This window comes from Prionailurus bengalensis, chromosome D4 (genome assembly GCF_016509475.1).
Source record: "Prionailurus bengalensis isolate Pbe53 chromosome D4, Fcat_Pben_1.1_paternal_pri, whole genome shotgun sequence".
Lineage (NCBI taxonomy): Eukaryota > Metazoa > Chordata > Mammalia > Carnivora > Felidae > Prionailurus > Prionailurus bengalensis.
In genome coordinates, this window is record NC_057359.1 from 26608221 (window position 1) to 26624306 (window position 16086).

Consider the following 16086-nt stretch of genomic DNA (forward strand, 5'->3'; position numbering starts at 1 on the left):
ACTGCCAAAACTGAAAAGGAAAATATACAGTTCACCAACAGGTAGAGAATTCAATACCCAATTTTTAACAATTAATAGAGAAGCTAAACTAGAAAATCAACAAGGTATATAAGATTTGAACACTGTCAACCAAACTGATGTAACCAACAACATTGATAGGATACTCCACACAACAGCAGATGGAATACTCAAGTGCACATGGAACATTCTCCAGGAGTGACCATATACTAAGCCATAAAACATGTCTCAATAAATTCAAAAGGACTAAAATCATACAAATCTCCAACCACAGTGGAATTAAATGGGAAAACAACAGAAAGAAATTGGGAAATTCTGAAATAATGGGAAATTAAACAACACAATGCTAAATAATCCATGGGTCAAAGAAGAAATCACAAAAGAAATTAGAACAAATGTGAACTGAATGAAAATCAAACTACAACATATCAATATCTGAAGAATGCAGTGTTAATAGGGAAATTTACAGCTTTAATGCCCACATTAGAATAGAAAGGTCTCAAAATCAAAAATCAATAATCAAAGTTTCAATTTAAGAAAATGGAAAGGGAAGCAAAAATCAAACTCAAAGCAAGCAGAAGGAAGGAAGCAATAAAGATTAGAGATCGATGAAAGAGAAAAAAAGAAAAACAGAGGTAATCAAGTTGGTGCTTTCAAAAGAGCCACAAAATTGACAAATGTTTAGCTAGACCTGAGTCTAGCACTGTTGACATTTTGGGCCAAATAATTCTTTCTTGTAGGGTGTTGTCCTATGTGTTACATAATGTTCAGCAGCATCCCTGGCCTCTCTCCACTAGATGCCAGTAACAATCCCCTTCTCAAATTTCACAACCCCAAATATCTCCAAACATTACCAGTATCCTGAGGCAAGTGAAGGGAAAAATCACCCCTGGTTGAGAACCGCTGAGCTAGACAGACCAAGAAAAGAGACAGATGACACAAATAACAAAAATCAAGAATGCAGAAAGAACATCACTTCCTATCCTACAGAAACTGAAAGGATTATAAGGGAATTGTTATCAACAGATGTATGCCAACAAATTAGACGATTTACCTGAAATGGATAATTATTATGTTTCTAGAGAAAAAAATTAAGGGTAAATTACAAACAGTATCATGCATGCTGCAAATAAGTAGTACATTATTAAAGACAGAAAATGTAATGCGTCCAAGGAAAACTAGCACTAAATTGTGGAAATACATATTTCAACTATGTAAACAGGTATTGTAGGAGTTTGGTGTTATTGTTGTTGTTGTTGTTGTTTTAATTACAAGTAGTACATTTAAATTATGAGTAGCATGTGCTTACTGCAACAATTCTAACTGTAGAAAAGTACCTTAAGTAAATTAGGAACTTACCTCATTCCCCTCCATTTCTATCCCATTGATAACTACTGCTAAACATTTGGTATGCATATTTATGGTTTTGTTTTTGCTTTTTTGCCTTGCTCATACAAACATTACACACATTTATAATGATTTTGTATAAAAATGAGTTTACACATATAGTTATGTAAGCCAAAGAAACTTGCTTTTTTACTTAATATGTTAAACTTAGGACTCCAGAAACAATGCATATAGTTCCACATACAATCTGTATGTTCCATATAACACAACTCACTGATAATAGCTGCATAATATAGTTTTAAAGTTCCACAATTTGGCTACATCAAAATTAATTCAACCATTTTCTCACTGATGGATATTTAGGTTGTATCTTAGTCTTTGATAGGCAAACAATGTTGCAAAACATCCTCACACACTCTCTTCTATACTAGCATTTTTATTTCAGTCAAACACATTCCTGAGAGTCAACCAGCAAGTGCACTTTAAATTTTAATAAATATCGCCAGATTCTTTTCTTCCAAGTTAGTAATAATTACTGCACCACCAACAGTGTATAAGAATACCCTATTTTCCATGTCCCCAAAACAGGATATTATCATTTTCTAATTTCTGCCAACCTAACCAGTGAGAAGTATCTCTGTTGTTTTTATCAGTAATTCCCAACTTTCAAGGAGGTAAAGAACCTTTTCCTAGGCTTACTGGTTATTTGCATTTCTTCTTCCTTGAACTACAAATTTCTAACCTTTCTCTCTCAAATGGATAGCAAACAGGATCATCCTATAAATGATGACGGGACAATCTTCCACTTCTAACTTACACTGTGTTGACTGCCTAATCCAAGGTACTATAAACAAAGTCCCTGTATTACACAACTCAGGGGACAGTGCTTAGGGGCTGGTCCCCCAGTGGTGAGTGGCATAGGAGAGGGGCAGTCTGGGTAATGGTACGCTTGGGGCATTTTCAGTGGTGATGCTGGAGTAGGAGGGCTTCCAGGCTGTGATGGGAAAAGTCTGCAGCGGCAGAGGCAGGGTACACAAGTGTTATTTATGTGTCTGAGGAATTTGTTTTCTTTTGGTTTTGTTGGTTTTGTTCTGAAGAGGTATTTCATATAACAATACAATGAATATCCTTGGTACGTCTAACTTTGCACTATTACAGTGTACATCCTTGCATATAGACCTTGGTTGATAAGCACAATACTTCCAAAGGCTAGGATCCAGTTAGTGACTTCCTGAATTAAAAAGTACAGGCACGTATTTTAGATTTTTGTTAGAAATAAATGTCATCTGTTAGAGAGATCTCCTCAACCACCCCCGAAATACATGGACTGAATAGGAGGAAGTTATCAAAATAATAATAGTCTATGACCATTTAGAAGGGTTAAGATACTGAGTTCTTAAACACAGTTCAATGCTTACTGAAGGACCTGAAACTTTAGAATAATGAAATTGAAAATTAAATAAAATACTAATTAGGGGCACCTGGGTATCTCAGTCGGTCGGTTAAGTGTCCGACCTCAGCTCAGGTCATGATCTCACAGTTCATGGGTTCGAGCCCCACATTGGGCTCTGTGCCGACAGCTCAGAGCCTAGAGCCTGCTTTAGATTCTGTGTCTCCCTCTCTCTCTGCCCCTACCCCATTTGCATTCTATCTCTCTCTTTCAAAAATAAAAAAAACATTTTAAAAAATTATTTTAAAAAATAATAAAAATAAAATACTAAAATTACAAAATGTCTGGACTTTAATTTTAGCAGAATGTCTTCAATGTATCACTGTTAAATATTAAGGCAGCTGCTGGTTTACCCTTATTTAAAGAAAAATCAGGTGTTTTGAGGGTTGGTTTTTTTTTTTTTTTTGGTTTTTGGGTTTTTTTTTTCTGTTTTTGTTTTCGTTTTAATCAACCACAGGTTTTGGAACCTTAAATTCCTTTTTTAGCATCTACTGAAATGATTACATAGATTTTATTTGACCTGTTCAAATAATGTTATACTGGTACAGTTCCTGATATTAAGCCATTTTACATTCCTAAAATAAGTGCTCTTTAGCAATGACATTCATTTTTTAACGTATACTTAGACTTAATTCACTAATGTTTTATTTGGGATTTTTCATATTTGTATTCCTAAGTGCAAAGTCAGTACCCTTCTTCTCTCGTACTCTGTCGAGATTTCGATACCAATTCAGTAGTATTGACTTCATAAAATAGAGCACTGAAGCCTAACTACAGGTACCATTTATTGAACATCTTAGCATTCTTTTTTTTTAAGATTTTTTTTAAGTTTATTTATTTTGAGAGAGAGAAAGAGAGAGAGCACAAGTGGGGAAGGGGCAGAGAGAGAGGGAGAGAATCTCAAGCAGGCTCTGCACTGGTGGTGCACGCGGGGCTCGAACTCACTAACTGCCATATCATAACCTGGGCCAAAGTCAGATGCTTAACAGACTGAGCCACCTAGGTGCCCCTGAACATTTCAGCATTCTTTTTACATGCTTCCCATGTAAATTTCATGATAATCACATGATTTCTTATCTCTATTTCGGAGATGGTGCAGCTGAATCCCACAGACTCAAAATATCCCTCAGATCACCCACCACTGAATGAAAGAGTTTGCATTCCAAAGTAGGGATCACACTAGTAACCAATGTTCAATGCTACTTGCCATCTTTGTGTCAACATTCTAGAACAAGAAGCACTGGAATTAAGTATTGTTTGAAAATGGTTCAGGCAAATCATAATCATTTCTGGAAACAATGCTTTGAATAGCAATACCTTTCACAGTTACTCAGTTTTCTACTTCCTGAGTCTATTTGAGAAAGTTCAATTTTTACAGAAAATCATCTATTTCTCCAAAGTTTGAATATTCTTAGCATCGACTTTCGAAGAACTAAAAAAGCATTTCAAAAACAAGAGACTAAAGTTTACCTTGACTTTGGGCCAGATGAAGAATTTTTGATGTAACATATCGGGCAGTATCTGATTCTGCAGATTCAGTATTGATCTTCTCCAGCTGAGCCAGGAGTCCCACGATCCGTGAATTATTGGTAAGGCTAAGAAGAATGTTACTTTATATTAGGACACATTCTACATCAATTGTAAACTCAAAACTAGAAGATCACTGTTTAAAAAAAAAAAAACTCTACCCTTCTAAAAACATCAAGCGTTTATATCACATTTCCTTACTCTATGTTACATAGCTCAACGTTGCTAAAAATTCTATTAATTTAAATGAGAAACACATTCCATTTCAGAAAACCACAAATATGCACTCAACCCTGCCCAGCAATCTTAAATCACGCCCTGAAAGTTCATCTTTACACTCTCCAAAAAGACGTCTTACATTTCCTATGCTCACCTCAAAACTCTAATCATCCCACCCACCCCAGTTCACTCTCAGTGCCTTGCTTTATAATCGTTATAAGCTCAAAAAGGCACACACTCATCTTCCCACTACCAGATCCTTAAACCTATCTGATTCTCTATCCACATTCTTTCTTCTTTGTTCTCTTTCATTATACATTGCACATTTGATACTCTTCTAGGTATTACAAACAGTAAACACAACAAAAATTCATGCCCCCTACAGACTGAACATTCCAATGGTGAGAGATAAATATGTTGATAATCATACAGTATTTAAGGTGGTGGTAAGTGTTATAAAGAAAAACAGATTGGGGGAATAAAAGGTACAGGGCAAGGGATGCAATTTTAGACAGTGGTCAGGGAAAACCTCATTGACAGGGTATCATTCAGGGAAAGACCTGAAAGAAGTAAAGGAGTAAGCTGTGCAGAAATCTGCAGAAAGAGCTGTCCAGGGAAAAGGAGTCACGACCACGAAGACCCCAAAGCAGGGGTCTGCTGCATTCAGCTAAAGTGAGATGACCCATGTAGCTGGAGCAGACTTCAAGGAGAGTAACAGTAAGATTTGAGGTCAGAGTGGGGGTGGGGCTGGACAGAGCACCAACATTTAAAGCTTTGCAGGCCACTGTAGGGATTTTGGTTTTTACCCTAAGAGGGATGGAAAGTTTTTGAAATGAGCGATGTGCTCTGATGTTTTAAAAAGGCTCTTTGACTGGCATGTGGAGACTCAAAGAACAATCCCTCCCCTATTTACTTGCCTCAGCCCCTCCTGCATTTTCAATGTCTTTGCTCCTTCAATTACGTGTAGTACATCATCTCCCTCTCTCCCTTTCAACTGGATCATACCCTCCTGGCACACGAATCTCCTGCAGGAGCTCCCACTGGCTGCCACAGCATTTCCGTTACTCCTTGAAGGAGATGTCTGTGCTTGCTCTCTCCATTTTCTCACATACTGTTCACTTTTCAAGCTTGCCTTCTGCACCTCGAGATCTCCCAACCTCCTGTGGTCACTTCCCTCCTCGTTACACTCAGTCTCTCAGCACTATCAGATAGCTCCCTCTTCCTTCACCTCCTTCTTTGGGCTTCAATGACCCCACTCTCTCCTCATGTTCTCCCTGTCACCACCTCTCTGAGATCTCGTGATTGGCTCCTCCTCCTGTGACACATCTCTACATGCTAAAGACCCCACACAGCTCTATCCCCAGCTCTCTTCTCTTCACTCTCTCCACTCTACAACCAGTGTGGTCTCATCTAATCCCACCACTGTTAATTATGATCTAAATGCTGCCTGGCTCCTACACTCAACTCCAGCCTCACCCTGATAGCTTACCCAACCTAGCAAGCCCAATATAAAACCACCCATTCTTCCTCTCAACCTATTCTTCTTCCAATCTTAATGCTCCCAAACTCACGTGAAACCATCAGTTGCTCAAGACAAAAATCTGGGCTCCCTTCCCCACACACCAACCCAATAACAGCTCCATCTCTGAAACATCTCAACTTCATCCACTTGTCTCCCTATCTACCATTACTACCCAAGTCTAAGCAATCATTCTCTCTCGCTTAGAAATCAGAGCCTCATAACTAGTCTTTCATTCTTGCTTGCCAATAATCCATTTTCACAGTACTTTTTTTATCTTTTTGTTTTGAAATAATTATAAACACGCACAGAAAGTTGAAAAAATAGTAGAGTGGTCCCTTCCATCTTTCGCCTAGTTTCCCCAATAGTTACATTTACATGAACTACAGGGCAACAGCAAAAACCAGGAAATTGACATTGGTTACTTATACAGTTCTAGGCCACTTTACCACATATGTAGATTTATAGAACCACTAATATAATCAAGTTGCTGTCCAGCTAAAACCCCTTCAATGGCTTCCCTTCAGCCGTTAGGCCAAATCTTATTTACTTATCACAACATACTAGACTTTATATCATTTGGCTTCTGTCTACCTCCCCGACTTGACTTCTCACAATGTTCCCCTCACACACTGGGATCCAGTTGCAGTGGATTTCTATCAGTTCTTTGAATACGACATGTTTTTCCCCAACCTCAAGATCTTTGTATTTGCTGTCTTCTCGATCTGGAGGGAGGTTTCTCCCAGCTCTATTTAGAGCTGGCTCCTTCTCATTTCAAGCTACAGCCCAACCATGGGACCATTTCCTCACCAGCCCCTCCACTTCCAATATTAAAGTGTACCTATAGAGAATTTATCACAATCTGTAATTACGTAAGCTCCACAAAGGTAGAGATCTTGCATGTCACCCAGTATTCAAACACTGACTGGTATAGCATAGGCAATACACATCTAGAAACGTATTATAAACAAACAATATATGTTTTTTCAGATTAACTGTGCCCAATGCTTTGAATTTGGAAGTACTTCAACTGAAAAGGTATCTGAAGTTTGAAAAATACACATTAAGCACACATTTGAAAATATACCTAATATACCATTTAAAATAACGCAACACGGGGCACCTGGGTGGCTCAGTCAGTTGAGTGCCCAATTTCCACTCAGGTCATGATCTCACAGCTCGTGAGTTCAAGCCCCACGTAAGGCTCTGTGCTGACAGCTTAGAGCCTGGAGCCTGCTTCAGATTCTGTGTCTCCCTCTCTCTCTGCCTCTCCCCTACTTGCTCTCTGTCTTTCTCAAAAATAAATAAACATTAAAAATATTTTTTAATTAAAAAAAAAGAACACCACAAATCCACAAAACCCATGTATCATATATATGTGTATATACTATATGTAATGTATAGATACTTATATCATTAAAGACTGAACTCAGGAACACATAAGAGAATCTAGCTATCTTTCATTAAGCCACACATTAAAGATATTTGCAAAAATGTAATAAAAAATGCCAGTCTTCTATCTTTTTGAAAATATAGTTATTTCTAAAACAAAATGTTATATTATTATACAATTGGTTTATTATCATTTTAAAATGAATAGTTTTAATTTCTCAGTTTTAATGTATAATACCATAAATATCAATAGATAAAATAACTCACATCAACAAAAACTTTTTGGAGTCTTCATCAATTTAAGAGCACTAAAAGGTTCTAAGCTAAAAAATTTAAGAACCACTCCTCTAGGCTTATCTTGCACATTTTGTGCTCCTGACCTAGAATCAGCCCTTTCTCCAAAGAGCCCTGGTTCTTTCTGGTGAGAAATGGTACTAAGACACCACAGTTTGCAAACTAGGGAGCAAATACATCTTTAAAAACAGTTCCATAACCCAGAGTTAAGAGAAATTTGCATTAAGGAAACCAAAATTCTGAAATTTAATAACTGAGTGTTTCTTAAATTTTCTCCATTTTATTTTTCTCTTAAAGGTCATCTCTGTATTTTTCAGTAGCTAATAAAACATCTACTATTCAAAAAATTCATGAACATACAAAACACACTAAGTGTAACACACATTCTGTTCTATTCCAAATTAAAAATGTATCAGTAACTCTTAAAATTTTTAAATTACACCACTGTATAAAAAGAAAAAAGAAAAAAAAAAAAACCTTTCATCGGAGTGATTCTTCTGAGAATCATGCTCTTTCAAATGGATGGATGGATGAATTTTTGGAAGGGAAGCAAATAATTGAGAACACTGGCAAATCAATTACCCTTTCTATTCCTATTTTTCTCATCTACAGAATGAAAACTGAACAAAATACTTTAAGCCACCCCAATTTAGCTCTAAGAACGTAAAGCTGCAGACACTAATATTGAAGGAATCACCGGGTGAACACCAGAGGGCAGCTCTACCTTCTGAATAATTTTCAGACTTTGGAAAATCTGAGGGTGGTGATAAGCTATACAACTATTCAATGGACAATCTGAACTACACTGAGAAAAATTTTAAACAACAAGGCTCAGAAAAGAATGTTATCTTCCCTGCCTTACCCTATTCTTAGACGAATCAAAATGAGGCTCAGACCAAATTTCAGAGATTCAACTTATAATTGTTAATTATTATGTAGTGAAAAATCATGTAATTGGAAATATGAACAATATGAAACACATCAAATCAAGTTAACCTCCAAATGGTCATTTTTTTAGGTTTTTTTTTCCTTTTTTTTTCTTTTTTTTGAGAGAAAGAGGGAGGAAGAGACAAAGAGAGGGAGAGAAAATTTCAAGCAGTCTCCACACTATCAGTGCAGAGCCTGGGGCAGGGCTCAAACCCACAAACCATGAGATCTTGACCTGAGGCAAAATCAAGAGTCAGATGGCGCTGAACCGACTGAGCCACCCAGGCGCCCCTCAAATGGATATTTTAAAAATAATATCATTCAAATATCTGTTTCACAGTGGTCACCTACTGCTTTGATATTTGGGTTTACTCTCAGAGCTATTTTTCTAAAAGTATAAATTTTCTTGGATATTACAAAAGTCCCAATGATGTACAGATATTAATCTGCAACAAATTATTTCCCAAGCAAGTGCAAGGGCTATAGAACCTACCTTCATATTATAAATAAATGTTATTATCTTTTTCACCTTAAAATGTAGATAATAAAGATGTCCTTGTAAAACAGGTAAAAATATCTCACAGCAAAAAAAAAAAAAAAAAAAAAAAACATATATACTAAAGTTTTAGACTTAAACATGAATCACAGAAATTAAGTTTTAATTTCAAACAATACAGTTTCATTTCTAAAATGCACATTATCTTTCAGAAATGTCTGTTCCTCATTTATAGGTCTTTTTTACCTGTCTTTTATTACTTTTGCTTTGTTTACATTTTTACTGTTTCTCTCCAAATACTGAACACAAAACTTTATTTTCTTCCATCATAAATCAAAGGACAATGAAAAACAGAAATTTCATTATCATTCTTCTGTAGAAATAGTTAAGTATTTAAATATGTATGTTTGGAAAACAATATTATTCTAACTAGAAGAGAACAGTAACTATTTCTCTGACTACTTATTAGAATTAAATGCAATAAAGTCTTCTCTAACAATAAATTCTAGTTCAATACTACCAAGTGACTTGTTGTTAAAGACAACCAAAAAAATCTTGTTAATAAAATTGCAAACTGCCTAAATTTATACTAGGATCAGCAATAATTAGTCAAGTTTTCCTTGAAATCCCTTCACCAAAGTTAATAACATGCTAATGATTTTCTATTCATTATTCATTATTTTTTATAACTTCTCTGGTAACGTTCCACTGGGATTTTAGGTACACGTTTATGGCTAACTGCTTTGCCCTGGTATCTGTCCTATCTTTCAGAATAACAAGTTTCAGTCAGGTGTGAGCCACCCTGGTAAGCCACACTTCTCATTTTTAGCTTAATGTAGAAGTTAGTATAGGCTAGATCACAGGCTCTCAGTTTTGTTTCAGTGTTGTTGTTTTTTTTTTATTGTCTCATGATATCTTTATATTCAAAAATTACTGGGGACCCCCAAAGAGGTGTTATTTTCAAGGGAAACAGAAATCATCCGACAAACAACCTGAAAGACCAGGACACATCAATACAATAAAAACTACAAAACACTGCAAAAAATATTAAAGAAGATCATTAAAAGGAATATGCTGTCCTCAAGGGTAAGAAGACTCAATGTTGTCAAAATATCAATTCTCCCCCGTGGGGCACCTGGGTGGCTCAGTCAGTTAAGCGTCCAACTCTTGATCTCGGCTCAGGTGACAATCTCACAGTTCTGGGATCCACGCTGGACTGGACGTGGAGCCTGCTTAAGATTCTCTCTCTCCCTCTTCCTCTGCCCCTCCCCCACTCGCTTGCAGGTACTCTCTCTCAAAAAAAAAAAAAAAAAGAGAGATATCAATTCTCCCCAAACTGATCTATAGAATCAAGGCAATCCAATAAAAATCCCAGCAGGCTATTGTGTAGAAATTATAAAACTGGTGCTAAATTCACATGAAAATACAAAGAAACCTAAAATACACCAAACTTTGGAAATAAAAGAACAAAGTTGGTGGACCAACACTAATTATGAGACTCATAAAGCCACCAAGGCAGAGAGGTATCAACACCAAGATAAACATCTAAATCAGTGGAATGAAACAGAGTCCAAATATAGATCAACACATACATGACAACTAATTTTTGACAAAGATACAAATTGTTGATTGAGAGGATTTTGCAGGTATAAACAGACCAAACTTACCAAACTGTACTCTCTATGTACAGTTTGTTGCACAATGATTGTATGTCAATGAATTTGTTTACAAATTACAGGTGGCCTTAGTAAGTACTCTTGGGTAAGACAGAAACTACACAGAAATGGATGGAGCGTGTGAAAGGAGATGTAGATTGCATTTACAGACCATTTCAAATTTTTTTGGCTTTTAAGGGAATCATATATATTGGGTAGTGACAGAAGAGCAGAGTCTAAATACTGGGAAGCCCAGATCTTGTTTAAATAGTAATGAATGAAGAAGTTAAACATTCAAGACAGAAGAACAAATGATTAAAAGACCCTGAGAAGGAAAGAGGGAGGTGAAATCAATAACACAGGTGTCAGTATTAGTCTTTGACAATAAAAGAGACACATTCTCTGCTGCAGTAAGTAACAAGAGGGTAGGCAGAGGATGGGATCAAATAAAGGGGAATATGGAAATTTTTGGTGCCAGAAATATGAGGATAATAGATTGTATTATCTCTGTGATATCATAAGGGGAGGCCATTTGTTAAGGATATGTATTTGAGATGTCTGAGGATTTCAAAGGTTTAAAGGGTGAAAGAAAGTATAAAATAATCATTACAAAAATTGAGAAAATGAACTTTCCAGAGAACCACAGTCACAAGATTGCTGGGCTCAGTTCAGGCCGATGATCAGTAATTTTTAGTGATATCTGCCAAGTTAGTTCATCCTCCAATGTCATTTAGCTACTCAACAACAGTTTATCCAATAGAGAAAGGACTCTGTCAGATGGGTGTGATGGAAAATAAAAAACGAGGTAAAGCCATTTCAGGTATTTTCAAGAGTGTAATGATAGACAATGGATTCTACACTGGGTAAGAAAGGAGGAGGTGAATGAGAAAAAATAGAAGTCAACAGATTAGCACTCTCGGTAAGGGAGAACTCTTGTAATACAGACACTGGAGCAAGTGAGCTAGAGAGATAAAAGATTAGAGCAAGGGAAAAGAAGGATTTGACCCTTTTCTATCTATCTCAATTTATCCTACTGAATTCAGGTTTTTTCAAGTTTATTTATTTATTGTGAGGTAGAGACAGAGAGCACAAGCAGGTAAGGCAGGTAAGGGCAGAGAGAAGGAGAGACAGAATCCCAAGCAGGCTCCATGCCATCAGTGCAAAGCCCAATGCAGGCCTCGAACCCATGAACAATGAGATCATGACCCACACCAGCATCAAGAGTCAAACACTTAGTCGACTGAACCACCCAGGTGCCCCTGCATCCAGTTTTCTTCACAGAGCAGTATAACAAGTATTACTAGAAACTATAATTTCTCTTAGATGAAGGCCATTTGCAATGATCACCTAAAACAGCAGCAAAAATAACAATAAATATCCAGTAAAATCTATTTCAGGAGAAAAAAATGAAAACTAACACTAAGAGCCAAAAGCTGTCAAACTATAACTTCATATTCTTATGAACAACAAGCTAGTAATTCTAGATACTTCAGCTAATCAACAGAAATAGCATTACTTGTTCCACCTAATCCCAAAAAGAAGACTGCTGCTCCTTTTTAAAACACAGTCAGTACTTAATTCCTTTACTATAGAAATTACAGAAATACTTGAACAATGAAATTTGTTACAATGTATCACATAGTTAATACCTGGAAAACCTAACAATTTAAGGAATAATCTTTTTTTTTTTTTTTTAACGTTGATTTATTTTTGAGACAGAGAGAGACAGAGCATGAACGGGGGAGGGTCAGAGAGAGAGGGAGACACAGAATCTGAAACAGGCTCCAGGCTCTGAGCTGTCAGCACAGAGCCCGATGTGGGGCTCGAACTCACAGACCACGAGATCATGACCTGAGCCGAAGTCGGACGCTTAACCGACTGAGCCACCCAGGCACCCCATCTTTTCCATTTCTTTTTTTTTTTTTTTAATTTTTTTTCAACGTTTTTTATTTATTTTTGGGACAGAGAGAGACAGAGCATGAACGAGGGGGGGGGGGGGGGGCAGAGAGAGAGGGAGACACAGAATCTGAAACAGGCTCCAGGCTCTGAGCCATCAGCCCAGAGCCCGACACGGGGCTCAAACTCACGGACCGTGAGATCATGACCTGAGCCAAAGTCGGACGCTTAACCGACCAAGCCACCCAGGAGCCCCAGGAATAAATCTTATCTAAATAAACTGTGTGGGGCACCTGGGTGGCTCAGTGTGTTGTGTCTGACTTCAGTTCAGGTTATGATCTTGCATTTCATGAGTTCGAGCCCCACATTAGGCTCTGTGCTGACAGCTCAGAGCCCAGAGCCTGCTTCGGATTCTGTGTCTCCTTCTCTCTCTGCCCGTCCCTTGTTCATGCTTTGTCTGTCTCCCTCCCTCCCTCCCTCTCTCTCTTTCTCTCTCAAAAATAAATGAACATTAAAAAAATTTTTAGGGGCTCCTGGGCAGTTGAGCATCCGACTTCAGCTCAGGATTGATGGGATCAAGCTCCACGTTGGGCTCTGTGCTGACAGCTCAGAGCCTGGAGCCTACTTCAGATTCTGTGTCTCCCTCTCTCTCTGTTCCTCCCCCACTCACACTCTGTTTCTCAACAATAAATAAATAATTTTCTTTTAATTTTAAATAAACTGTGTATATACTTCTCATTAGAAAACAGAGTAAACCATACTTGTAAATGCAAAGTTGTAGTAAATGTAACATACAACACTGCTACAAAGCAAAAAAACTCTATTATCAATATTAATAAGTTGTCATTTACTGAGCCTGCTAGACACTATTTAATCTTTGCAACTTCATAGTGATAGCATTATTATTACACCCATTTTATAGACACTTAACAGGGTTAAGTAATCTAGCTAAAAAAATTCCAAATTAGAATCAATGAGTTTGACTTTTAATGAAAGAGTCCACAGTAAAACCTTGCTAAGGACAATTTCTTGGTACATTCGAGCTTTAGTCGATATGATGCTTTAACTCAGGGGTAGTTAAAATTTTCCTGGAAAGGGCCGGACACTGTGGACCAAACAGTCTCTGTCATGATTACTCAACTCTGTCACTCTAGAGCAAAAGTGTCCAGACAATATATAAATGAAGGAGCACAGCTTGTTACAATGAAACTTTATTTATGTACACAGAAATTTCAATTTCATATAAACTTCCTGTGTCATAAATATTCTTCCCCCCCTCCCCCCAACCATTTAGAAATGTTAAAAACTATTCTTCGGGTGCCTGGGTGGTTCAGTCAGTTAAGTGCATCTGACTCTTGATTTTAGCTCAGGTCATGATCTCACAGTTCATGGGATCGAGCCCCAAGTCAGGCTTCCCACTGAAAGCACAGAACCTGCTTGGGATTCTCTCCCCCGCCCCCTCTCTCTGCCCCTCCCCCACTCTGTTTCTCTTTCTCTCTCTCTCTCTCTCAAAATAAATAAACTTAAAAAAAAAAAAACTATTCTTAGCTCATAAGCTATACAAAAACAAGAGGTAGACCAAATTTGGCCCATGGGTCATAGTTTGCTGACTCTTATTTTTAACTGAAAAGTTAAACATTAATAAATATTAATTTAAAAATATAAATACAACATACAATCATTTAAACATAAGTAATATTTTCAAGTAAGGAGTTTCAAATAACCATTGGAGTATTATTTCCATAACTGATACATATTGGTATTTAGAAGTACAGTACCTCTTCTCTGATACCACTTTTAACTTGCTCATCTTGAGTTACTTCATTTCATCATTGCAGATAATCTAAAAGAAAAAACGTTAATGATTTTAAACACATGATTGTTTCTAAATATTAGGTGACATAAAAGCCAGACAACTGAAAGTTTTTATTGTAAAGATAACAAGATAACACAAGAAACCAAGGAAGAATGTTTTGAGTTTTATGTGCTTCTGGCAAGCTACTTCAATGTGCAAAAATGTGTGACTAGTGTAAGACCTAAAACCAGCCAGTAAAAGGTTATCAAAATCCTGGTGCTACAAAAATGCAAAAACCTAACATAATAATCTAATATCTAGTGTTAACATTTCTTTTGAGACAGTTCAAATTATCTTTCCTGTTCTTACAGTCCTCCTTAAAATACTCAAACCAACCACAGCAAAGTACTTACTTGTCCACCATTCACACTGTAGTCAAATACTGTTAAATGTGTACCATTATTTCTATGAGAGCACTTTTTAACAACAAATTGTATACACAGTAAAAACCATCTATAATATCTCATTCAATATACATAATGCATATTTTCCTTCAACAAAGTTTTATCATTAGAAAGTGTACATTATACATTTTAAAGCTTTAAGTCTTGGCTTGCAGAATCTTTACAACTTTTTGTATTTCTTTTGCAACTATTCACCCTCCAAAAAAGAAAAAAAAAAAAGAACCCTGGACATTTTTAAATTTTATATATAAATGCTTACTGAGGCAGAATTTTGTGGCATCACTAGAAAGTTTAAAAATTACTGCCAATTCAACAAGTTTCTCACATATTTATGCAATATATAGTAATGCCATTTAGTTAAAGGGAAGGAAACATGCAAAAGAACGTAACAGATTTAGAAGACACAGGTATTCTGGATGTTTTTCTTCAATTAACAAAGAACTTTCAACTTCAATAAAACACATATGATTTTTTTTCAATTTTTTCATTAACTCAATTATAAAAGAGAAAACATGTATTTAGGATTATGTATAAAAATTACATAATTGTTTTTAAGGTTACTAGAAATTTTAAATTGCTATTCTTTTAATTGACTTAAAAAAAAAACCTACCAATTGAAAGTAACTTTTTCCAATTTCCAAATTAATTAAGAATCAAAAATCCAAAGGCGGAAAAAAAATTCTATGTAATTTCAAAAGCACTAATGCTGCCATAAACATAAAGTTAAAGTAAGTTACTTCTACTTGTTGGGTGGTAGGGTGCTCTCTAAAAGTGCATTAATAGCACATCTCATGAAAAGTTCACTGCGAATCTCATTAGAACTGATAAAGTTGGGGTGGGGGGGGCACCTGGGTGGCTCAGTCGGTTGAGTGTCCGACTTCAGCTCAGGTCACAATCTCATGGTTTGTGAGTTCGAGCCCTGCGCTGGGGTCTTTGCTGATGGCTCAGAGCCTGGAGCCCGCTTCAGATTCTGTGTCTCCCTCTCTCTCTGCCCCTCCCCCACTTGTGCTCTGTCTCTCTCTGTCTCTCAAAAATAAATAAATGTAAAAAAATAAAAAATAAAAGAACTGATAAAGTTGGATAGGTT

At 36.6% G+C, this 16086-nt stretch overlaps 1 protein-coding gene across 3 annotated transcripts in view; it reads right to left on the reverse strand.

Moving 5' to 3' along the window:
- Positions 1-16086, reverse strand: part of AGTPBP1 (ATP/GTP binding carboxypeptidase 1) — a 165495-nt gene that overhangs the window by 125966 nt on the left and 23443 nt on the right. For all 3 annotated transcript variants that reach the window (XM_043566592.1, XM_043566591.1, XM_043566593.1), the window contains exons 2-3: positions 14519-14583; positions 4286-4410 (exon numbers count right to left, since the gene is read on the reverse strand). In XM_043566592.1, the coding sequence (XP_043422527.1) occupies positions 4286-4410; positions 14519-14550 (157 nt within the window). In that variant the 5' untranslated portion in view covers positions 14551-14583. The remainder of the gene's footprint in view (positions 1-4285; positions 4411-14518; positions 14584-16086) is intronic.